The sequence below is a fragment of the Pelodiscus sinensis genome, chromosome 3 (assembly GCF_049634645.1).
Source record: "Pelodiscus sinensis isolate JC-2024 chromosome 3, ASM4963464v1, whole genome shotgun sequence".
NCBI lineage: Eukaryota > Metazoa > Chordata > Testudines > Trionychidae > Pelodiscus > Pelodiscus sinensis.
In genome coordinates, this window is record NC_134713.1 from 130,726,749 (window position 1) to 130,752,428 (window position 25,680).

The 25,680-nt window shown below is 45.4% G+C and overlaps 1 protein-coding gene and 1 long non-coding RNA gene across 9 annotated transcripts in view; one reads left to right on the plus strand and one right to left on the minus strand.

Annotated features, from left to right (window-relative positions):
• LOC142827979 (uncharacterized) overlaps window positions 1-3,517 on the minus strand; it is an 81,675-nt gene extending 78,158 nt beyond the window's left edge. Inside the window, exon 1 of the long non-coding RNA XR_012902825.1 lies at window positions 3,249-3,517. This is a non-coding gene — a long non-coding RNA (uncharacterized LOC142827979). The remainder of the gene's footprint in view (window positions 1-3,248) is intronic.
• The window catches only part of WDR64 (WD repeat domain 64), a 117,440-nt gene extending 97,545 nt beyond the window's left edge, over window positions 1-19,895 (plus strand). For 2 of the 8 annotated variants that reach the window (XM_075924833.1, XM_025181852.2), the window contains 6 exons: window positions 341-450; window positions 1,352-1,540; window positions 8,087-8,186; window positions 10,099-10,179; window positions 11,061-11,147; window positions 19,737-19,895. In XM_075924833.1, coding sequence (XP_075780948.1) covers window positions 341-450; window positions 1,352-1,540; window positions 8,087-8,186; window positions 10,099-10,179; window positions 11,061-11,147; window positions 19,737-19,838 — 669 coding nt within the window. In that variant the 3' untranslated portion in view covers window positions 19,839-19,895. Of the gene's footprint in view, window positions 1-340; window positions 451-1,351; window positions 1,541-8,086; window positions 8,187-10,098; window positions 10,180-10,363; window positions 10,420-11,060; window positions 11,148-19,736 lie in introns of those variants that run through there. The other 6 variants (XM_025181850.2, XR_003088174.2, XM_025181849.2 and 3 more) reach the window with 6 other exon arrangements.
• The last annotated feature ends 5,785 nt before the right edge of the window (window positions 19,896-25,680 follow it).

Genomic DNA, 25,680 nt, shown 5'->3' on the forward strand with positions numbered 1-25,680 from the left:
GTCCACTTCCTTCCCAGCTACAAAGAGTAAGCCTAAACCTTTGGTTTGAATTGTCTATTTTAAACTATGAACAACACGAAGAACAACAGTAAACTGTCCCTAGCATAATTCCATTGTAGAAAGTGGAGTTGCACTAGGGATGAATTTAGCCAAGTGGCTTCATGCACACTGCCTTTAGCTTGTTTTCAGGGTTATCATAACCTCTCATCTTTTGAGTCTGAAGACAGCTTGCTTCATAAGGACACTGTGGGGGTAACAATTTTAAGATTGCATAGCAGACTGAAATGTGGCCAGTTATGTTTGTGTGTGTGTGTTTGCTTGCTTGCTTTCCTCCCCTCAGCAAATAAAGCAGCAGCTCTACTGGCGAGCTCACTCCACCAAAGTGGTCAGCCTATTCTATGAGGAGGAGAAAAACCTGGTGGTGACAGCCTCCACGGATGGTTCTGTCAGGTACAGAGATGGTTAACATTTGTTATTGCTTTAGCCTGTGGATTCTCTTTTCCCAGAGCCCCCCTTTTTGCCTGACTTTTGTCTAGCTCAGAACTGAAATAATTTTAGGTATTTGTTTTGGCGAGGAAAAAAATCAGTTCTGCCTATGCACAGCTTAACTTCAGACATAATATGTCCATTCTTTTCTTTCCCAGAGGTCTCGGATCCTTTTTTTTTTTTTTTTTTTTTTTTTTTTAAAGTTTGAACCCCACCAGTCTCCTGAAATGTGCAGAGATGGACCACCACATTTTTCTTCTAATTCTGTGAAACTGAGCACATAAAGAGACGTCCAATCGTTTTGGAAATGAGCTCCTTTTTTAATTCCATTTTAACTTTCTGCAGGTGCTTGTCAAATTAGTATGTCAGGTTATTTTGCCTTATATGTGATATCTTGCAGATTTTACCATAGCAATCTCAGATTGAATAAACATGCATTACCGCCCATTATGCAATCTGCTCTTAACAAAAAAAGGGCATTTCAAGTTTCTAAAATAAAATAAAACCTAGGAAATTTCACTTCTAAAAATGTGTTTTTATGATGGCAGTTTCTCGCTATAGAGCAGTTTAGGTTGTTTTGAAATGCCTTAACTCATTTTCATACTTTACCATTTTTACATTTAATGTTAGCCTTGGCACTGAATGTCTTGGTTTTAGGGGTTTTATATAACATTCTTCTAATGTTTTTCTACACTTAATTTATTTAATCTGAAATATACTCTCAACCTTAACTCTGATATTGTCTTATGACTAGCCTACTATACATGTCAGGGGTTATTAAATTACATAACATTCCAAAGGCACTTCATTTTCTTCCAATTTCTAAATCTGCCCATTTTTTCCATCTCTCTTTCTGCACCTTTAGGCTCTGGCATGCACCAAGTGGACATTATGTTGGTTACTTTGGACAGCGGAGGGTGTTTGAATTATCAGAATCCAGTGATATGATTTTGCCTTGTGATGTTAATGAATTTCCCACTGTAATCAAGGAGGACAGCAAGTACATGGAAAAGAAGCAGAAGTTTGAATATCCTCTAGTACTGGACAGGGAAAAGTAAGCTCATAAATATTTGTTTACATGTGCAATGGGGATTATTAACAAATACATCACACTTTTGGGAAACCTTTAGGACATGTACTTTGCAAACAAGCTTTATAAAATTCCCGTGAGTTCGACTGTATCCCCATTTTACAGAAGAGTAAATTAAGGTACAGTGATTGAGAGACTTATTCAAAGTCATACAACAAGCAGCAGAACCAGGACTGGAGCCCTGGAATTCTCACTAATTCTGTTCTCTGGCAATAAGATGATCACAAAAGTTAATCAGCATTTATGTATTTAATGAACACTTTTGTTAAGTTTGGGAAATTGTTTCCCTCTTTCCCCTAAAAGCTGACTGAACCATCCAAAAAACAAATCATCCCCAGATAAAACTTTTGCATACCTGAACTCCACCCAAAAATGAAGCTGATTAAAAAGTTAAAGCAAAACCAGAGGAATTGTAGAGTAATGGGGATGGCTGTGAAATAAAAATGCATTGTCCTTTATTTTCTGGTATGTGTGCATAACTCAAAACTGAGAGTTTCAAAGTTGACAGGAATGTGTTGTAATGTGATATGAGGGATGTGTTACAGGTCCCAAGTATAGCCTTTAGCAAAGAAGGAAAGCAATTCAAATGGGATGATAATTACTTAGACTTTTGAACTGATGAACACTTGATATGTTTAGTGCATAATACAGCGTCTTATTCAAGTTTTTAGGTATACCTCTTTGCCAAAGCACTTTTGAACACTGAGAATGCTTCAGTGTTAATCACCATAACCATTCAGGATATGTCTATACCAGCACCTTTGTCCGTAAAACTTGCTGGTCAGGGGTATGAAAAAAACACATCCCTGATATAAGTTTTACCAGCAAAAGTGCTGATCTGGACAATAGTGTATCAGCAGAAGAAGCTCCCTGATGAACATAAAAAATGCAGATTAATTGCACTGGCAAGAGAGCTCTCTCCTGCCAGCAAGAAGAGGCTACAGGGAGACCTTACAGTGATGTAGTAATACCACAACAGCTGTGCCACTGTTAGACCTGTAGTGTAGGGCTGTAACCTGCTAGCACTTACCAGTAATCATTTTTTTGATTGTATCCTTTGGTATATATGGTCATGCCAATTTTCTTCCACTATTTGATCTGAGGAAGTGGGTCTGGCCCATGAAAGCTCATCACCTAATAAACCATCTGTGATGGCTTGTGTGGGTGCGAACACCCCCTCCCAGCGGGCAAGGGGGTTCAGCGGACCCGCCGCCTGGCAGTTCGAGTGCGATCACCCGGCCACGAGTCCGGGCCAGGGACCAGCGGACTCGTGGTCCCGATTCCCCTGGGGCGCTCCCGGGGCCCCAGTCCACCCGGGTGCCGAGGCAGGGAGATGGTGCCGCCCCCGGCGGCCTATCCGTAGGCCAGGTCCTCGCCGGGGCAATCGAAGTGAAAGGTCTTCACCCCTCTGGTTAGTCACCCCCTGCGGGGTTACGTGGGTTGGGGTTTCGTGGTAGGGAGGGGGATGTGGGGGACCCGGGCCCGCCCTCTCCACCGGGTCACAGCCCGGGGCCCTAAGTGGGGGGGGGAACGATGGAGGCGTTCCTCCCACGACAGGTGGGGTTTATCCCCGTAACGCACCTGTCCATGGGCGTCAGAAGGCCCCCGCCCCGGGCTCCTTCCACTCCCCGCTACCCTCCGCCCCGTTGGAGGGGGTCCCGCAGTCACTTACCCCGCCCGAGACGTCGGTCTCGTCCCGCGGCCGTCGTGGGGGTTCGGGTTCGTCCCTTCGCCTTCTCCAACGTGGGGGGGGTTCCCCCTGGCAGCTGAGTGCCGCCTCTGCTTGCTTCACCCGGCCGCTTTTCAAACGGCCCGGGCGAGGATGCCGGGGGCGTCAGTTCCGCCCCCTGGGCGTCCTGGCGTTCCCCGACGTCACGGCCGGGGCGTGCCGTCCCGACGCCGGACCCGCGCTGCTCCGCCCAAGTGGCACGCTGTTCTGGCTCCCCGCACCTCGGCTGCAGCCGCTCCCGGCCCCTCCTTCCCCACCGCGGGGTTAGCCGCCCCTCCTCCGGCGGGGTTTCCCCCCGGGCCCACTCTCCCCTGCTCCTGGGGCTGCCTGCTGGCCCGCCCGGCGACCTGAAGGGTGCGCCGCCGGCTCCGGTTCTAGTGCGGACCTGCGGGGGTCCGTCACACCATCTTGTTAGTCTTTAAAGTGCTACATAGTCCTGTTTTTGTTTCAACTCTTCCCAGTGTGAGTGGTCCTACTGAAGTCAGTTCAATAACCTATGAATAAAGAACTTGCCTGGATGTGCTGACAGGATGAGCCCTTAGGCTGTGTTGAATACAGGGACATTCACTGAATACGGAGCCTGGCACCCTCCCTTTCCTGGGTTTCAGAGTCTGCGGTCCAGCCCAAACCCCTAATAGCTTCACTGCTAGTTATAACCCCTCAAATCCAATCAATTGACCTAGGGTCTAAGACTTGGTGCTGCAGGTTTTTGTTTGCAGTGGAGACATGCTGTGTTAGATGAGGTTACAATGGCCAGCTGATGTAACATTATGTAGAGAGAGCACATTGCAGTAACTAGATTGGTGTGAATTAGAATCATAGAACTGGAAGGGTACGTCTACACTGCAATGCTATTTTGGGATACTGAGCATCCCGAAATAGCTGTCTTTACAGCAAGCCCGTTATTTCAGGCTCGCTATTCTGACATCTCTATAAACCTTATTCTACAAGTAGTAAGGGATGTTTCAGAATAGTGCTTTATTTCAAAATTTGGCACTGTGTAGACAGTGCCAAATGATGAAATAAGCTATTTCCAAGTAGCGCTGAAATATAAGCAATTTGTGTAGCTCAAATTGCATATCTTATTTCAAGTTAGGGTGTAGAGTTGACTCAAGAGGTCATGAAATCCAGTCCTCTGCCCTCATGGCAGGACCAAGCATCATCTAGATCAGTGTTTCTGAAAGTGTTCCGTGGAACTTACCAGCGCTGCGGCCACAGAGCCTCGGGGCTCCCACTGGCTCCATTTCATCCTTTGTAGCCAAGGGGAAAATGGTGTCCCAGACCACGCTGCTTCTCACGGCTCCCCTTGGCTGCAAAGGATGAAACAGAGCCAATGGGAGCTGCGAGACTCCTTGGCCGCAGTGCTGGTAAATAAACAAACCGGGGTGGCCAGTTAATGTGTTGCTGAGAGTGATTCCGTGGAACACTTTCAGAAACACTGATCTAGATTATCCCTGATAGATGTCTATCTAACCTGCTATTAAATATCTCCAATGATGGAGTTTCCATAATCTATTACAAGTAAATTATTACATGACAAACCTATTTTTGTTTGCAAATATTTCTCCCAAAGGCTAGATTTTTGGCTTATTTCCCCCCTATTTGTAATAGCTGAAATAGTTTATGCCTGTTTTCGGCAAGTGGAGGTTAGTGCACTGTTCATTTCAACTCGTTGCTCTTCTGTCTACTTGGTCACTTAATCCACATATTAAGTCTGTTTCCTTATTGGATAATTACTCTTCTTCATTCATTATGCTATTGTTTCAAATAATGAATTCATATAAAGGTATCCATACAAGCAATAAGCACTTCTCAAATGTTCGTACACATAAAAAAGGGTCCAAGCATAGAATCATAGAATACTCGAACTGGAAGGGACCTCAAGAGTAGGACCAAGCACTGTCTAGACAATCCCTGATAGATGTCTGTCTAACCTGCTGTTAAATATCTCCAGAGTTGGAGATTCCACAACCTCCCTAGGCAACTTATTCCAGTGTTTAACCATCCTGACAGTTAGGAAGTGTTTCCTACTGTCCAACCTAAGCCTCCTTGCTGCAGTTTAAGCCCATTGCTTCTTGCCTTATGCTCAGAGGCCAAGGAGAACAATTTTTCTCCCTTCTTGTGACACCCTTTTAGATACCTGAAACCCGCTATCATGTCCCCTCTCAGTCTTCTCCTTTCCAAACTAAACAAGTCCAATTCTCTCAGTCTTCCTTCATAGGTCAAGTTCTATAGATCTTTAATCATTCTTGTTGCTCTTCTCTGGACCTTCTCCAATTTTTCCACATCTTTCTTGAAATGTGGTGCCCAGAACTAGACACAGTACTCCAACTGAGGCCTAATCAGCGCAGAATAGAGCAGAAGAATGACTTCTTGTGTCTTGCTCATAACACTCCTGTTGATGCATCCCAGAATCAGTTTGCTTTTTTTTTGCAACAGTGTCACACTGTTGACTCATATTTAGCTTTGTCGTCCACTATGACCCCTACATCCCTTTCTGCAGTACTCCTTCCTAGACAGTCGCTTCCCATTCTATATGTGTGAAACAGATTGTTCTTTCCTAAGTGGAATACTTTGCATTTATTCTTATTAAACTTTATCCTATTTACCTCAGACCATTTCTCCAGTTTGTCCAGATCATTTTGAATTATGACCTCATCCTCCAAAGCAGTTGCAACACCTCCCAGCTTGGTAGCATCTGCAAACATAATTAGCGTACTCTCTATGCCATCATCTAAATCGTTGATAAAGATAGTGAACACAACTGGTCCCAAAATAGGCCTCTGCAGAACCCCACTTGTTAGGCCCTTCCAGCAGGATTGTGAACTGTTAATAATTACTCTCTGAGAATGATTATCCAGTTAGTTATACACCCACCTTATAGTAGCCCCATCTAGGTTGTATTTACCTAGTTTATTGATAAGAAGATCATTCGAGACCGTATCAAATGTCTTACTAAAGTCTAGGTATACCACATCCACTGCTTCTCTCTTAACCACAAGACTTGTTATCCTATCAAAGAAAGCTATCAGATGACTGAACCAAGCAGGGGTTCAGAATTCAAATACATATTTGCAAACATTGGCCTATATTCCCAGCTGTGAAAGTAGCTAGGGTGCCATTGACTTACTGAAGAATTTCAGTGGGTAGCATTGGGTAAATTTGTTTCAACTCTTCTCAGCAGTGGAACAACAGGATGCAGATCCTTAACTAGTATAAATCAACATCACTGCATTAATTATAAAAAGGGTTAAGTGGACACACACTAATTGAAGATCAAGACATGCATGTTTTCTCCTTATAATTTGGGCTGAGGCCCACTAGTCTGGCAACCAGTTGAATCAATAGTAAAGGTCTGCATTGCCTTGTTACAGTGTGTACAAACCCCACACTAGGCAACAAGGTGTTACAGGTTTTTTTATGGCTCAGCTAGTCCCAGCATGCTACACCTGCAGTAAGTGCTCTCTCTGCTGGAAGAATTAAAAGGAAGGAAAGTAGGTCATTTGTGTGGACATATCTACATCCCTCACCCAAGCACTCATCTTACAGCGAACATTGCCCCCAGGGGTAGATGAGAGAAAGAGGCCCAGGGAGGAAGCTGGTGTTAGCAAGTTACAGCCTTACACTATAGTGTGGATCAGTGCTTTGAGTTTGATCCACTGGTAGTTGATTTACTGGTTCTAAGGAAGATCTACCATATCGACTGCAGATCACTGTGCAATCAACCCCCATAGTCTACCCCGATGAGAAGAATAAGGTAAGTAAATGGGAGTTTCTCCCATTATGCTCCCCACAGTGAAGACTCGACAGTAACTCCACCTAAGGTATGTCAAGATCAGCTACGGTATTCGCATAGCTGGAGTTGCATGTCTTAGGTTGACTTTCTGTGGTTTTGTAGATATAGGCTTAAGCATCTTTAGTTGCTAGACTACTGGTAGCCCAAAGGGCACTAGGCCAAAGCCCAGTGGAGTGGGAAGTGTAAAGACTCCCCTCCCCTCCCGTCAACTTCCTTGGCCATCAGGAGTTGCAGCCATGACCACTAGGTCACACTCCCCATAGTGTTTTAGATGGACAGTAACATTGAGTCACTATAATACAATGAATTGGAGCGTAGTCTTGATAAGCAGTGGTCTGTCCATAAACATACCTACCAGCCTGAAAATGGCAAACACATAGGCTGTGTCTAGACTGGCCAGTTTTTCCAGAAAATCAGCCGCTTTTCCGGAAAAACGTGCCAGCTGTCTACACTGGCTGCTTGAATTTCCTCAAAAGCACTGACTTCCTACTGTAAGAAATCAGTGCTTCTTGCGGAAATACTATTCTGCTCCCATTCAGGCAAAAGTCCCTTTTGCGTAAAGCTTTTCTACAAATGGGCCAGTGTAGACAACTCAGATTTGTTTTCCGAAAAAAAGCCCCGATCGTGAAAATGGCGATCGGGGCTTTTTTGCGGAAAAGCGTGTCTAGATTGGAAAAGCGTCCGTGCCAATCTAGACGCTGTGTTCCAAAAATGCTTTTAACGTTAAAAGCATTTCCGGAAAATCATGCCAGTCTAGACACAGCCATAGTGAAAGAAAATTAATCCCACCTGTATTGGAGAAGTGTTAATTAAGTAATATCTCCTGATATTTAAGCCCCTACATTAAATTTTATTCTGCAAAGATACAGAAGGAATTACAGTTCAAAGTATTTGTGTTTCTAAACTAATTGAGTGTGTGATATTGTATGTTGCTTTCTGTTCATTAATATGATTCCTCCCCCTCCTGCCTGTCACTTGTGAACAGATGGAAATCATTAACCAGATCATCCTTACTTTCAAAAAAGCCTAGACCCTTCGAAGTGGATCAAGATTTCAAGTTTTTTAAAGCCCTAGCTTCTCCTAAGGTAGATGAAGAGACATGATTCATTTGCATCTGTTTAATGCAATATTCTGGTAGATGTTAACATTTGGAAACTAGTCCAGAACAAATCTTTGGGGCTTTTCTGTAGCAAAGGCTAGAGATAATGAAAGGCATTTGTGCAAGTCTTCTGTAGGGTTTCAGTTTATGGGGTCTCACACTTCCAATGCATTCGAGAGTCTAACCTGTACTACTTAAGAAGGTAAAGTTGAAAAGAGAATTGGGCTGTGGCGCCACACGATCATGTATGAGGAGACTGCTCTTGTCTTCACTTACGTTGATAATTAATAGGTACCCCTGAAAGTCTTGTTGATAAGTGTTGATACAACCTTACTTATTTGATAGGGGACCATGCCAATCCAGCTCAGCATATTTACCTATACTTGAAGATGTGTAAGGACCTAGAGGTCTGCACAGGCACTTTCAAAATCACATGTGAGCACCTGAGTGAATTAACATTAATTCTGTGATGCTATGGGTGATGAAGCTAAGAATCCTTGAATTCAAACCTGGGATATATGAGGAAAAATTAATGAGGGAATTTTTAAATGTTGAAGATGTGAATCATCTTAACCTATAACAATTGCATATGCACTTAAATTATCTACCAGAGGATGCTATAAAACAGATTTAATATAAAATTAAATTAGGGGGTTTCTTTAAAATGCAATTTGATTTTTGCACAAACCCCTTTTTCAGCATTTTATGAAAACCTCGCGATACGTAATTTTAGATATATTTTTTCCTGTTGCATGATCATAAATTCTGTTCCTAGTGGGAAATGAGTACCTTATCATATAAGGCTACTGACCTCTACTATCGAATACACGGGATCTAATAACCTAGGTAGCTTTTAGCTGTCAAACCAACATTTGCACAAATATGGCCCGTCCATCAGCAGAAATACTATTTTGTTCCACCTATTATTTTTCCTGATAGGCAGCTTAAGAGTAAAGGGTTGCATGCTCAAAGAGAGAGATCTCCTGCCTGCAATGAAGCTGTCACCTGGGACTGAGGTCCCTTGAGAATTGTCAGCCCATCATCCCATGGTTAGAATTCAACCCTTCTTTAGCAGCACCCACCAACTAACTCACATCCTTACAACTGACTTAATACATTTGGCCCTTGTTAGCATATTTACATTTGTATAAAGAATGCCCTGAGTGGTTTTAAACATTTGCAATATGCAATCTGGCATGTCTGTTTTCCCCAGATTTCCAGTGTTGGTGTGGTATTGAAGTTAAACATGTTTTAAAAGTTGTTGTAATCAGTCTGTATGTCTAGACTACAGGCTTTTGTCGACCGAAGTTTTGTCAACAGATACTGTCGACAAAGCTTCTGTCGACAAAGAGCATCTAGACTACATCCAGTTCTGTCGACAAAGCAAGCCACTTTGTCAACCTGACAGTGTGGACGCAAAGGACAGTGTAGATGCAAAAACGCCTTCTGTCGACAGAACTCTGAGGTTTACAGCCGTTGACAAAACTGCTGAGTACTGTCAACGTTATGTCGACAGAACTCAGCGGCAGTGTAGACACAGGTATCGTTTTGTTGACAAAAGTCCACTTTTGTTGGCAAAACCCTGTAGTCTAGACACACCCTCTGAGTAAAAGTCCTCTCATCAGTCTCCATTTTCTATGAAACAAGCAGAACCGCATCCCACTATTTTTGGACAAAACCTCCTGGGTAATTTTTATATATGGCAAAAAACAAAACTGGATACAAACCAAACTATTTGGTGGTATTTTTTTTAAAGTAGATGTGGAGTTTTTTTTCCTTTAGTAATATGGAATGAATATTACCTATGCAGATTTATGGAACCACCACTAGATGTCATTTCTACCATCATGCTGTTGGTCTGTAACTGAAAATATGTTACTCTGTTCCCTATTTTTCAGGTTAATAGAGAACCTTTGGAAAGTTTCAAGTCAGGAAACAAAGAGACTGGTGTTGTGTTTGGATCTATACCTATATATAGGGTAAGTTCAAGATAATCTATTTTTCTACATCAAGCATTGTCTTTGATATAACAAAAGCTGTTAAAATTAGAAAAAAAATAAAATCACATGCTCTGTGACTTGCTATTATAAACGTTCTGCTTCTCAATTTAATTTCTTTTGACTTGGCTTGAATTACTCCCTATCCATCTCCATTCAACGGTAGTTAGCCTGATAACAGGGCACCTCCTCTGAAGATTGACCAAAAGAGCATTCTGCAAGGTGAGTCTTTCAGCCTTGTACTTTTCCTATCAAAGCTCCTGACCTTAAATTTATGCTCACTCTCTTTTCTTTCAACCAGCCCAATGACCGTTGCGCCTATGGCACAAGGCTTTGGGCAATGTCTGATAATATCATGTCCCACTGAGCATACAAATGCTAAAACTGCATGGGACTTTTCATCTTAGTTCAATTAGTTTAATATTTATATAAACAACTGCATTAGAGATATAGCCCCAAATTCTGCTCTCAGTAACACAACTGTACCTCCAACCTCAAATGATGGGAGAGTGCTTTGATAGCTGGTAAAGAACATTCAGCTGATCTGGCACATGTGACTTTCTTCTGTTTCCAGCTAATGTGTTTTAGAAATTTTCACCTGGCTTTCTCACAGAAAAATCAAATGAAATACAATGGCGTGGGGACTGATTCTGATCTCCTCTTTCTGTGGATTGAGAGCAATTGAGCTCAAGTCAAGGGAGATCCATTGGATTTTCATGGAAGTGTGAGATCAGAATCAGATGTTATGGGTTCAATGAGCTAAGAATCTCAAGCGCATTGTTAAACAGGCTGTTAGTTATCAAGAGAAAATAGTGTGCTCATAGGAGGCTGTTCTATAACTTCACTGCTCTAACTTTTCAAAGGTTCTCAGTCTAACAAGTCTGAAAAAAAAGAAACAAGACACAGCTGACACTATCTTCAAAAGGAATAAGAGTCAAGCACTTGGTGAGGTAAGTGGATTAGCAATTTCTTCACTTTAGTCCCAGAATGTTTGCCTATTTTCACCTTTCTATACATTTCTTTCCTCTTTTCATTCAATTGATGTAAATGCACAGGAAGAATTGTTTTGCTACCTGAAATTAGAAGTAGATTTGATCATGACCAATACAAGCTTGTCCAAAATGTAAAGGTATTCAGATACGGGCCTGTATGTTAGACCAATATATCTGAGAAATATTTAACATTAGAAGATTTACGAAGTGTTGCTTGGATCATTCAGGGCAGGGGGCAGGAGTAAGGGAGGAGCTTAGGGATGTGGAGGTGCAGAAATCAGAGTTGGGGCAAGGAGGGGCTGAGGGCAGGAGGTGGGAGGCTCAAGAGCGGGGGTGGGGAGGCTGAGGGAAGAGGGACTCAGGGGCAGGAAGGCTCAGAGAAGAGGGTTAGGGCAACCATTGGCTACTCCCTGAGGCCAGCTTGGGGAGGTAGCGGCTGTGCAGCCTATCCGCTGGCTGCTCCTCAGAGCTGGCCCGAGGCAGCGGGGACCACTATGACCAGCCAGCTCTGCTCCCCAAGGCCAGGCTGGGGTGGTGAAAGCCCAGGCAATGGCTGCTCTCCAGGGCTGGAGAGCTTGCTGCCCCTCCCCCTGCCCCCCGTGCCCATGGTAATTTTGGAGTATAATTGTCCCTGCTACCATAGCCCTCCTTTTCCATTTGATGAGAAACAATCACGTTCCATGAATATCCCATTGCCTTGGCACAACCAGACCCTGACCTTGCTTTAAGCTATAATAAGAGGAAGCTGCATACCACGTTTGGTGTCATAGGTCTTACCATATAGGAAGAGTTCTTAAATAAACAGAATCACAGACAGACAGACACCCAGACAGACATACAGACCTTCTCAAATACATAGTAGATAACATCCCATCATGTCCAGTTGGGTTCCATAGTGTCTTATCAGGCTGCACTTTATCGCACACTCACACACACCAGCCCATACAAACAGATTACCTAACAAAGCATATGATTAATGAGTGGGACTAGAAGAGAGGGAGAAGCTTTAAGCAATAAAAGACAAGTAATTAACCATACATACTGGAAATCATGCCCATAAAAGCTGGGGCTGCTGGGTATGCCTATGAGACAACAGTTATTTCTCCTTCTGTTCAGAGATAAACGCAGACTAGAACCCTGAAATCTGTTCTCTCAAGTGGTTTGTATTCAAATACAGTAAAACCTGCTCTACCTGGCACTTAACTATCCAGAAAACTTTAGAAACCGGCAAATTTCCTACGAGCTTGGCTCGGGGCTTGGCACGGCTCTGTGGCACGCTGCTATGATCCGACCGGCCAGGAGCTGGGCCGGGCAGCTGAAACCCTCAGATAACTGGAATTTTTAGATCACTGGAACACCCTAATCCCCAAGCGTGCTGGTTAACACAGGTTTTAATGTACATACAAAACCATCCTTATGTGTTCAGATTTGCTTTGGAGCCCAAATTGTTCAAGAAGGGCAAGTTTTCATTTACTGCTTGAGATGCTACTCAAACCAGAAAAACTCATGGCATCACTCTATATTTATATTTAGAGAGAGCTAAATATTAACCATTGCTGAGCAACTTATATAAAAACTGCTTTTTCTCAGAGATGGTTAAACCTCGAACAACTTCTCCTACCTCCACTTTCAGGACTCTGATTCAGTTAACATACTAAAAATGGAAGTATAGGCACAGCAGGGAGAATGGAAGGAGGAGTTAGATACCCTGAGTATCTATGCGGGATTTCAGATGGGATTCTGCTTGGTTGGTTAGCCTTGCCTACTGCTGTAGCTACACTTCTATTTTTATCATGCTAGTACAATCAGAGGTAGCCCTGGCATGTCTGCCTAAGCTGAAAGATTGGCAGGACATGCTATTGTGACTCCTTGTGATGGGCTTGCGGAAGCCCGCACTGAGGTTGGGCCGTTCCCGGCCCCTTGTCCAACGGGGGGCAAGAATGGTGTGAGGAGGCAGAAGGCGTGGCATCAGCTGAAGCCGGGCTGCCCGCGTGCAGCTCTGGCGCGAGGGGGTGGGGCCCAAACAAGAGAGCGAAACAGAGGCAGACGCTGTGATCTCATCAAGGTGAGACACAGTGATGTCATTGGAGCGGGATGCCATGACGTGTTGGCCGGCAGCCACCACTTTCAAAAGGACCCCGACCGCTGCTGAGGGAGGGAATGGTGGCAGGGTGGAGAGACGCCAGGGGAAGCGAGGCACAGCCCCCCTCTCACAGATGGAGGAGACTAGCAGCAACCACCCAGAGACGGACCCTCGGAGGAAGAGGCTGGACACCAGACAGGTGCGGTAGGCTCCCCGGGCATGATGCGGAGCACTCAGGACAAAGGGGGGAGCAGGAAGCAGCCCAGGGCAGGGCAATATTGGCACCCGTGAGCTGATGAGTTTCGGGGAGACGCCCCGTCAGCCGAGTGAGGGCAAATGAACCCTCACTCTTTAGGGCCCTAGGCTGGGACTTGGTGGAGAGGGAGGGCCCGGGTCCCCCTCTGCCCCCTTTTTAAGGGGCACCAGGGGCCAGGCCCCAAACTGCCTTGTTGCATGGAGAAGACCATAAAGTCCTTCATGACACGACAAACACACTGACACATGGGATTATTTTGGCAGGACATTGAGAAAGTCAGAGGATGCAGTGCCCTTCCGGACTTAGGGTAGGGGTATGGGTCGGACAAAACTGCCACACATGGTGGAGAATGTGGGTATTGGGCCCACGGGTGAGGGACCAAAACCCCAAGCGAATTAGTGTTCCAAGAACAGTGGTGTATTTGCTAGGAAGAAGAAGGGAGAGTAATCAGGACAGCTGGAACCCACTAAATTCCTGGAGTGGCTGAGCGAAAACCAGTGGTGGCAGCAGCAGCAGCAGCAGGAGACACAGCTAATTCAGCAACTGGCCACCCAATTCCAGGAACAGGAGCGACAACTCATTCCATAACTGAACGCCCAACAGGACCGTTGGATGCAAGCCGCAGGGAGAGGAGCCAGAGTATCAGGTATGGGGGTCGGCAGTGATGGAGAAGGCCCCCTGCGGCTCTCTAAGATGAGCCCAGGGGATTACCCTGGAGCCTTCTTGACAACTTTTGAGAGAGTGGCGACAGCCGCTCGTTGGCTCCAGGACCAGTGGGCCACATTGCGCCCTACCTGTCAGGACTGGATAAATTGACATACTGGAGTTTAGCAGCGAAGGATGCCCGCCACTATTTTAAGGTGAAAGAAGCAATTTTAGATCAATTAGGCATAACACCTGAGACGTGCCACCAGCAGTTCTGGCAAGAACGCTTTAAGCCGGGAGAGAGACCCCAAGCGGTTGCTCAAAGGCTCCAGGAATTGGCCTGGCAATGGATCAAACTGGAGCAGAAAATGAGTGTCCAGGTGACCGAGTCCCTGGTATTGTAACAATTCATCCACATCATCCCTCAAGAGGGCCAGAAGTGGGTGCGGAAATACCAGCCCACAATGCTGAATGAGGCCGTCACCCTTATGGAAGCACACATGGCGGCAGAGGGGGATGAAGCGGGCGGCCAAAAGGATTCTGTGCTAGCACCCAAGGTAGGGAGGCCTTGCCTCACTGGGGGAATCGCCGGAAAGGAGAGGACCACTGGGTTACTGGGGGAGTGGGGGAGGGAGAATGAGCCGGGACACGTAAATTTGCACCAGTGTGGCCTGATCGGCCGTCCCTCTTGCGGCCTAAGAGGTAATGGGCACACAGGGGTAGGTCGAGAAAGGGACCACCCCCTTCAGAGCCTGCTTCCAGTGTGGACAGGAGGGACATTATAAGAGATAATGCCCCCTATGGACTGCACTTTAGACCAGTGAGTGGAAAAGAGGCCCCCAGTGACCATGGGAGGAAAAGGAACGAAGGTCGTGGCAACCATGAGAATAGAGGGAAAGCCGGCGATGGCCCTTGTCGACTCAGGGTCGGCTGTGACATTGGCCCGTGCAGACCTAGTACCCAGGGGACAGGAGGAAGAAGAACCCGTGTGGATGAGGTGCATACACAGGGATGTCAAAGCCTATCTGATAGCATGGGTCTGCATCACGGACTGATGGCGGAATAACATCTGGAGGGTCGGGAAGGCCCCCACCCTATCCTACCCAGTGTTATTGGGAAGGGACTGGCTGGGGTTTAGTCAATTGTTGCAGGCCAGGAACCAGCCGAAGGCACAGGAAAAGACCTGATGAACCCCCGAGGAAGAGGGGTTCTTAGCCCTGATAGAGGAAGAGAACCAGGACGGAACAACCCCGCCGACAGAGGGGGACAGCCGGGATGAAAAAATAACCTTGAATGCTGGGGAAAATCCAGACTTCGTGCAAGAACAAAGGGAGGATCCTTCCCTAAAGAATGCATGGGATCAAGCCACAGCGGAAGACAGACAGGAGGAGTCCCCCAGGCGGCAGTCGCAAGGCCCTTATTTCCAGGTACACAATGACTGGCTCTATTGAGTGGCCAGGAGGCCAGAGGGGGACTGGGAGGTACAACAATTGGTAGTACCCGCCCACAACTGCTGGGACGTTTTAGACTTAGCCCATGCTAACCCCTGGTTGGGACACTTGGGACGAGAGAAAACCTTAGCAAGGGTAATACAGAGGTTTTACTGGCCAGAGGTGTACCGGGCTGTCTGAGACTTTTGTGAGTCATGCCCTGAATGCCAAAAAACAGCCTTGGCAGGCGTGCCCAAAGCCTGGTTAATACCACTACTAGTGGTGGGGATCCCATTTGAACGCACAGCCCTAGACTTGGTGAGACCCCTCAAGCCGTCCCGGATGGGGCATCAGTACATAATGGTGGTTCTTGATTATGCAACCCGATATCTGGAGGCCATGCCCCTCTGAAATACTAGAGCCCCCACCCTTACGGTGGAATTAATGAAGATTTTCTCGCAGGTGGGACTCCCGAAAGAGATTCTAACAGACCAAGGGACTAATATTACCTCTCGAGTGATGAAAGAACTGTGCCACTTGTTAAAGATCAAGGCCTGCCGTACCTTGGTTTACCACCCACAGACAGATGGCCTTGTAGAAAGGTTTAATAAGACCCTAAAAGAGATGTTGCGTAGGTTTTTGCAGGAAGAAACCTGTGGGTGGCACCAGATACTCCCGGCCCTGCTGTTCGCCATTAGGGAGGTGCCCCAGGCCTTCACTGGCTTCTCTCCGTTTGAACTGCTTTACGATCATCAGCCCCAGGGAATATTAGATCTTCTGAAGGAGGACTGGGAAGAACAACCCACACCCTGCCAGGGAATCGTACAGCATATCCTCCACCTACAGAAGAAGCTACAATGGCTAGGAGGGTACACCACAATGAATTTTCTAAGAAGCCAAGAAAAGCAGGCCCATTATTATAATAGGATGGCAAGGGCTCTCCAGTTCCAGCCCGGCGACTGCGTACTGCTCCTACTGCCTTCCCGAGAATCCAAGCACTTAGCACAATGGCAGGGGACTTATGAAGTAATTTGGAAAGTGGGAGAAGTGGATTATGAAGTACATCTGTCGGGGCGGAGGAAGGACACCCAGATCTTCCATGTTAATTTATTGAAGAAATGGGTAACCCGAGAGAGCCTAATGATAGCCTCCCCTTCCCATCTCCCCTCCACCCCCGCTCGGAGGACAAACTGGGCTCTTGGTGTAGGGACTGCCTGGAAAAAGATGAGGCCACCTTGGGGGAAGACCTGACGGCGGCCCAACGTCTGCAACTCAAAGACCTCCTACAGCAATATGAATGAGTCCTCATGGCGAGGCCGGGCCGTACGACTCTGGGATGTCACCGGATAATTACAGAAGTGGGGAAGAAAGTGTGAGAGCCCCTCCGGTCCCTACCCCGCAAGGTCTGGAGTACAGTTTGGGAAGAGGTCCAACTCATGAGACAGTGGGGTATCATTGAGGAGTCCCGCAGTGAGTGGTGGAGCCCCACTGTACTTGTCCCAAAACCAGACGGTACGGTCTGATTTTGTATTGACTTCCGATGCGTTAACGCTATTTCCTGCTTCGATGCCTATCCAATGCCCCGAGTGGATGAACTACTAGAACGGTTAGGACACGCTCGGTACATATCGACACTCAGCCTAACGAAGGGGTATTGGCAGATTCCCCTGGAGCCAAAAGCCAAAGAGAAAACTGCTTTTTCCACCCCATTTGGGCTCTTCCAGTTTATAATGATGCCATTCGGCCTCCATGGGGCGGCTGCCACATTCCAGCACGTGATGGATGAACTATTAGCACCTTATGGAGGGTACGCAGCTGCCTATATAGACGATATCATTGTATACAGTACTACTTGAAACGACTACCTCCAGCATCTGGAAGCCATACTAGCCGCCCTCGGGAAGGCGGGACTGACCGCGAATCCAAAAAAGTGTCACATCGCCAAGAAAGAAGTTTCTTACCTGGGATACACAGTAGGAGGAGGAAGGTTCAAGCCTCTTGTGGGCAAAGTTCAGGCCTATAAGACTACCGGGCCCAACAACAAAGCGACAAGTAAGGCAATTCTTGGGGCTAGCCGGGTATTATAGGAGATTCGTCCCCATGTTTGCAACCATAGCTACACCCTTGATAGAATTAACAAGAAACACAAAACCTTCAAAGGTGCAATGGACTCCCCAGTCTGAGCAAGCCTTCAAGGCCTTGAAGGAAAGGCTGACCAGGGCTCCCGTACTAATCCAACCAGATTTTGAAAACCCTTTTTCTTTATATACATATGCCTCCGAAGTTGGACTAGGTGCAGTCTTGGCCCAAGAACAACAAGGGGACGAGCACCCCATATTGTACGCCAGCTGCAAGCTCCAGCCCCGGGAGCAGAACTATGCTACTATTGAGAAAGAGGCACTAGTGGTAAAGTGGGCAGTTGAATCGTTGCGATATTATTTGTGGGGCAATAAATTCCGCTTGATAACTGATCATGCCCCTTTGGTGAGATTACAGTCTATGACAGAGACAAATCCAAGTATTATGCAGTGGTACCTGGCATTGAGGCCATATTGCTTTGAAATAATCCACTGCCAGGGGAATAGACACCAAAACACGGACTTTTTTTCGAGAGTAGACAAACGAGAGAAACAAGGGGGTCCTGAACCCCTAAGGAGGGAGGTGTGTGATGGGCTCGCGGAAGCCTGCACTGAGGTTGGGCTATTTCCGGCCCCTTGTCCGGCAGAGGGGCAGAACAGCATGGGGAGGTGGAAGGTGCAGAGGCAGCCAAAGCTGTGCCACCTGCATGCAGCGCCAGTGCGAGGGGGTGGAGTCCGAGCGGAATGGAGGCGGACACTGTGACGTCATCTGGGCGGGACACCGTGACATCATTGAGGTGAGACGCCATGACGTGGTAGCCAACAGCTGCCGCTTTCAAAAGGACCCCAACCACCACTGAGGGGGGAACAGCGGCAGGGAGGAGAGATGCCGGGGGAAGCGAGGCACAGCCCCCCCCCCCCCACAGACGGAGGAGACCGGCAGTGGCCACCCAGAGATGGACCCTCGGAGGAAGAGGCTGGACACCAGACAGGTGCAGTAGACCCCCGAGTGTGATGTAGAACACTCAGCACAAAGGTGGGAGCAGGAAGCAGCCCAGGGCAGCGCAATATTGGCGCCTTGGGTTCTGACGAGTTTCGGGGAGACACCCCATCAGCCGAGTGAGGGCAAACAAACCCTCACTCTTTAGGGCCTTGGGCTGGGACCCGGTAGAGAGGGAGGGCCCAGCTCCCTTTCTTCCCCCTTTTAAGGGGGACCAGGGGCCAGGCCCCAAACTGCCTTATGGTACTGAGTAGACCATAAAGGCCTACACAGTACGACGAACACACTGACTCTCGGGATTATTTTGGCAGGACATTGAGAAAGGCAGAGGACGCGGGGCCCTTCCGGACTTAGGGTAGGGGCACGGGTTGGACAAAACTGCCACACTCCTAAATCCCCCTTTTCCTAGAGGAGACAATTTCTGAAATTGTAGGAGTTTAATCCTTTTCAGTTTGTTATACTCTCTAAGTTTTCACTCTGAATGAGGTAATCTGAGCGCAGTTTGCACTCAGCACCCAAAACTCCTGTTGTAATCAGTGGGAATTCTGCATGTGAGGGCTTGCAAGAATTGGCACATGATGCATTTATAAGCAAGCTTTTGGGACCAGTTCTAGTGACATTCAAGTTAATGGCAATACTTTGCTTTAAGTTAATGGGGAGCAGATCCAGGGCTATTATGGTGGCTGTGAGATTTATAGTAATAAAGATGCAAGTGTTAAACTTTGGACTGAACTTGTTGGCCGCATCATGGAGATGTGGTTTATAATATGTATAAATAGCACAGAAAATTAAGCTGAACAGCTATTGAAATAAACATCATGATGTGTCCTAGAAAAGATGATGTAACAAATATTCAAAAGGAAATCTAACTCTCTTACTCCTCGTAAGTTAGAGTGGAGAACTTCCAAAAAGTCTTTTTTTTAAATTTCTACTATATCTGCTTATTATTTTCTTAGTAAGAAATATTTCCAGTAGTGTATAGATTGTATATTGCTCACTTAGCATGTATACTAGCAAGGGTTATCATACATAACTAAATACTCTGCTTTTTTCAGCAATCTCGTCTATACAAGAGAAGAAGTGCCAAAACTAGCCCTGATGAAAATATAGTTCAGACTTCCACCGCCTCTGTTTCTTTCGTGGGTGTAAAACCCTAGAAACTGCCCCTGCTGTTATAAAAAATAAACCCCTGATATCACTGCAAATCGTATGTTGTCAAAGAAATCATTACTGGAAAGCGGACAAAGACAGCCTTTGTGTCCAATGTCTTTATTTTCAGTGCTACAGCAATATTGTGTTAATTCATGTATCAGTAGCTCCTGTATCCTGGAATCCACTGTTTTCCAGTAGCAATTGATGTGGGAAACACTCCTAAGAGTGAGCAACAGTAGTGCTTTTCCATTGCATGGACTGGCAGGGCGCTATAAATTATTTGTTGTTCTCATATGATCAGACATTTGCAATCAGGCGATGTGATTTTCTTTTTTAAATACATGATGGCCTGAATGTTTTGTGTTGTTATATATATTTGTATTATCATTGTGTGTATGCATCTTCTTAGACTTTTTAACCAGGTGCTCTTAGGAAAATGATTTATTTTTATTTTAAAACTGTAATCCTGTGGGTGCTTATTGAGGAAAAACTCCCTTTGACTTCTGCAGTTTTCCCTCAATTAGGAGTGCAGTTGAGTTAAATTAGATATCACAGTAAATTCTCACTAGCTTTCATTTTGCTCTTTTGCAAACCCCTTGAAAGACACATTTTTCACTCTTGCTTCTGCTTCTCACAAAGATGGAAACATATGATCTAAATGCAGCACTTACTTAAATTTCCTTTCCAAAATATCTTATACTGCAGTGCATTAGTAGGACTCCATCCATTTTTGGCAGGGTAGCTCGCATGCTACTTTGCAACTTGCTTCTGCAATTAACATGGATTGCTGAGGTCCTTGTACTTAAGTAAAGCATAAAAGAAAATAAAACTGGGGAAAGACACAACAGCTGACAACTGAATTTTATTCATGACTGGGGTGGCAATCTTGTTATTCGTCATACAAGTAAGTTGTGTGAAGAATCCAGTTGAAAGCTTAACCAATTGTGTCCAGTACCCCTGGTACCTTATTTAATATTTGTTTTCTGAGAGTGCCCATAATACGAGGGACTTTCCAAACATATTTTACTTCTTCCTGGGTGAACAATGAGCTTCACTCCTGGGTGCTAGTGCACTAATGCTATGCTTCTCACATTTATTGACCTGTGTTTTCTTCTAATGGCAGTTGGGCTAACCTTGAACTTCTGCAGAGTGTGTGCCTGTTTAGTGTTCTGTATTTAAGAACATAAGAACGGCCATACCAGGTCAGACCGAAGTTCCATCTAGCCCACTATCCTATCCCAGTATTCTGACAATGGCCAATGCCAGGTGCCCCAGAGGGAATGGACAGAACAGGGAATGATCATGTGATCCCTCTCCTGTCAGCCATTCCCAGCATCTGACAGAGGTTAGGGACACCATTCCTACCCATCCTGGCTAATAGCCATTGATAGACCTAACCTCCATGAATGTATCTAGCTCTTTTTTGAACCCTGTTAAAATCCTGGTCTTCACAACCTCCTCTGGCAAGGAGTTCCACAAGCCGACGGTGCACTGTGTAAAGAAAAACTTCCTTTTGTTTATTTTAAACCTGCTACCTATTAGCAGGTAAACCCTAGTTCTTATATTGGGAGAATAAACAAATAACTTTCCCTTATTCAATTTTTCGACACCAGTCATGATTTTATAGACCTCTATCATATCTCCTCCAGTCTCTTTTCTAAATTGAAAAGTCCCAATCTTTTTACTCTCTCTTCATATGGGACCTGTTCAAAACCCCTAATCATTTTGTTGCCCTTTTCTGAACCTTTTCCAATGCCAATATATCTTTTTTGAAATATATATCTGTACAGAAGTTTTTAAGATGTGTGTGTACCATGGTTTTATATAGAGGAAATAAGATGTTCTCTGTTTTATTCTTATCCCTTTTTTAATGATTCCTAACATTCTCTTTGTTTTTTTTGACTGCTGCTGCACACTGAGTGGATGTCTCCAAGAACTCTCTCTTGAGTATTTATAACTAAATTAGTATTGTATGTATAGTTGGGATTATTTTGTCCAATTTCAGAAGCTCTCTACTTTGGAAGTCCATATTTAAGTGGCTGACCTTAGTTTGCCATCCTGCAGAAATTGAGAACTTGTCTATAATACCATGGGCCATCAATACAATGGGCCATCAATCTAAGTTATGGTACTTCAGCTACATGAATAATGTAAGCTAAAGTCAACATACAGGCAGTCCCCGGGTTACGTACAAGATAGGGACTGTAGGTTTGTTCTTAAATTGAATTTGTATGTAAGTCAAAACTGGTACATATTGTAGGGGAAACTGTAGCCAAACATTTCTCCAGAGCTCAGTTTTATTCTCCCACACCTCTCTTCCCTCAGTCCTTTATTCTCAAGCTGAGGTGTCTGCTGAGAAAAGCCGCTCCGTGTCTCCCTGGTCTGCGGGAGGGGGAGGGGGGGGCACTAGCTTCACGTCTCCCTGGTCTGCTGGGGGGAAGCAGCTAGTGCGGGGTTACCTCACACCGTTTGTAAGTAGGGATCCGATGTAAGTCGGATCCATGTAACCCGGGGACTGCCTGTACTTAGGTTTGCTTACCATGGTATCTTCGCAGTGGTAAGCTGACACTCTCCCATTGACACCGCCTACTCTTTTTGGTGGGTTACCAGAGTGGACAGGAGAGTGCCTGGCAGTCAACTTATCACATCTGTGTTAGACACAATAAATTTACCCCTGCTGGATCAATTGGTGCCCAGCAATCCACTGAGTAGGGAAGATATCCCCCAAAACATGATTGTGGGGAATATACTACAAAGATGAGCTGGCTACTTCATGATGTCGAGGAAGCATAGAGTGGGTAGCGAGGGAAGGCCCCCAGAGAAGTATGAGAAAATTGAAGGGAACATAGTGCAGTAATGAAAAAGAGGAGGGATGAAAGGAGATAGAAATACATTTATTTTAAAAGATTAACTTGAGGGCAAACAGAGATGAGTATCAAGGAAGGGGAGGGTGTCAGGGTGCAGGTCCCCCACTGTGCCTCAGTGCCCCCTGACTGTCCTCATCAAGCCCCTCTCAGGGCAAGTTACAGTCATCATTGGCAATGGGATTATCTCCACAGCCCCGCTTACCTAAGCCGCGCTGTGATCCACCTCCAAACCCTGGGCCTTGCCTCCGGCCCCTAGCCAGGGGAGTCTTAGCTGGCCTTCTCCCAGCCCTTGCTGGCTATCCCCAGCGGGTCTCCCTCCTGGGAGCTCCTGCTTCCTCCGCAGTCAGCCCCTCACTGGGCCTCCCTCTTAAGCACTGTGCTTCTCTCTATATATAGTTGTCAGCTGGGCTCTCACTCGCCCTAACGGCTTCAGCTGGCCTCTCTCTTCCCAGCCCGGGCTCAGGGCCTGAGTCCTGGTCTTAAAGGGCCAGTGCAGGGCAGGCGCCCTGTCACAGAGGGGAAGAGAAGAGAGGACAGCTGGGGAGTTTTTTCATTGTTTCATAGAAAGTTCAATGATAAGGAGTGACAATGGACAGGAGTGCTGGAACAATTCCTATACTGGGGGTGCTGATGATGGAAATAATGTATTTGGTGGTGGTATTACTACTTCAAGCCAGCAACCCTAGCACACTCATTCCAGCATCACTGACAATAAAGCCAGATTGATTTCAGATTTTATACACTGTGTGTGTGTCTAAACTACATGGCTCCATCCATGGAGCCATGTAAATTAGGCTGATCAGGAAAGGGAAATGAAGCCGCGATTTAAATAATCGCGGCTTCATTTAAATTTAAATGGCTGCCGCGCTGACCCGACAAACAGCTGATCAGCTGTTTGTCAGCTCAGCACAGCAGCCATTTAAATTTAAATTAAGCCGCGATTATTTAAATCGCGGCTTCATTTCCCTTTGCCGAACAAACAAATCTACATGGCTCCGTCGACAGAGCCATGTAGTTTAGACGTACCCTGTGTTATCACATTACAATGCACTGTGTCTGTTATGCTTTGTGCCACCAAAAAAGCAATTGAGCTCAGAAAGGGGACAAAGAGATGGTCATGAAAAGCTATGAAACTCTTAAACCAAGTAAAATAAGGTTCTGGATAAGACTCCATATAAATTGGAATAAGACTGTCAAGGCTGTTTCCCCACTCTGGCACTTGGGCTCGCAAAAGTACCCCAAAACCTTTTCTCTCTGGGCTTTGGTATAAAACTTCCCCCACAAAATCCTAAAACCTAGATTTTGGGGATAAAAAATCCAGTGCCACCATCAAGTGCTTTTGAACCCATAAACAGGGGTGGACACTTGAAACCAATCCCAGGGCACCCCACGCTCTTTTCTCCAAAGAGCTTGAAAAAGAAAAGAGAAAATACAAACTGCAGTCTATGGCTCCTGTCCCCTAGTCAGAGACATGCAGATCCCACAGACAAATTTCCCAAGACACAGAACTGAATCAATACCAGGTTAATAAAAGAGAAAGAACTTTCAATATCAAAACAATACTCCTGATACAAGTATGGTTGGATTGGTTAGATGGTAAGAGCCACCAATTAATAAACTCATGGGGAATTTTCCCATGGGAATAAAACTTAAGTTACAAAAGAGAGGAAACCCCATTTCTAAATGCACAGACATCAAATTCCCATTCCCAAACCATAAAACAATAAAATCTAATGGATGTATCTAGGCTTTGCCCTATTTACAGATGGTAAAGAGTATTTTCTTGGAACGGGACATGTTGTCTGTCCCCCTCAGTATTGGGAAAGAGTCAACTGGCCAGAGACAAAGGAAGGAAAACCCAGAAATTCCTCTGTCTCAATTTGAAATCCCTAACTGCATTTCTATTGGCTGACTGCTACCTGGCTAGGTACAGTTAACCCCTTAGTCCCCAGGCTGTTGGCTAACCCTCATGGTCATGACAAAGACTCTCCATGTAGACTGGCAATTGGGGAGTGCTTGTCCCACACCAAGTTGCCTTTTTATGTGTCACCTATTTGTATAGTTGGATACTAAATAATATTGGTTCTGTGCATGTTGATCAGGTCTGAAGCAGTAGCTACTACAGTGGCTACTGTCATAGTAAACTAGCCACACTCAACCAGCCAAATAGCCACATGTGGCCAGTGGCTACACCGTGGATCCAAATGAACCACATTGTAGAAAGTGGACACCATAGAGCTAAATGAACCATGTTGTTTAATGTGTGTTATCATCCTTATACTTTAAGAATGAAGTGCAAGTTGGCAAGTTCTGTTCCCATCCATCCACTGATTTGTTTACTATGGTTTGGTAAAGACAAGACTGGGTTTTCCAAACTCTGGCTTTATCAATGAACTTGTCTTTTTAGTTAGGGAGGTAGCACACAGTGGGATTCACAAAGCTTGAGTTTAGTGCCTAGGTTCCTTACACAATGAATGGAAGAGATGGGTATCTCAGAATGGAATTCAAAAAAGACAGCCTGGTAAGTGGGGAGCTGCCTTTTATAAAGGAAATTAATACAACATACACCTGTAACTTGAACTATTAAACTACGGCTTTATTCCACAGTGTACCTGATATGAATGTGTTAGAACTTAGATCATTGTTTTCCAGTGCTGGAATAAATCTGTAACATCACCATTACAATTTGTAACAAAGGTAGCATCCCATCAGAATTCAAGGTATAACATATCCATACTGATTGGCTTTTCAGATTGAATTATATTCCTAACTGCTTTTCTCTGGTTTGATTCACTTTTCAAGGTAGAGTGCCTCCACCTACATGAGTCAAATTCTATTAAACTCTTTCCTTTGCAGCGGAGTTAAAACATGTCAAATATTGTCTCTGCATAGATCAATCTGACATTCTCAACCTGACCTATTCCCCAGTATTGTAGGGGTTAGGCATTTTATAAAATCTCAAAAGAAAATGCACTTTGTC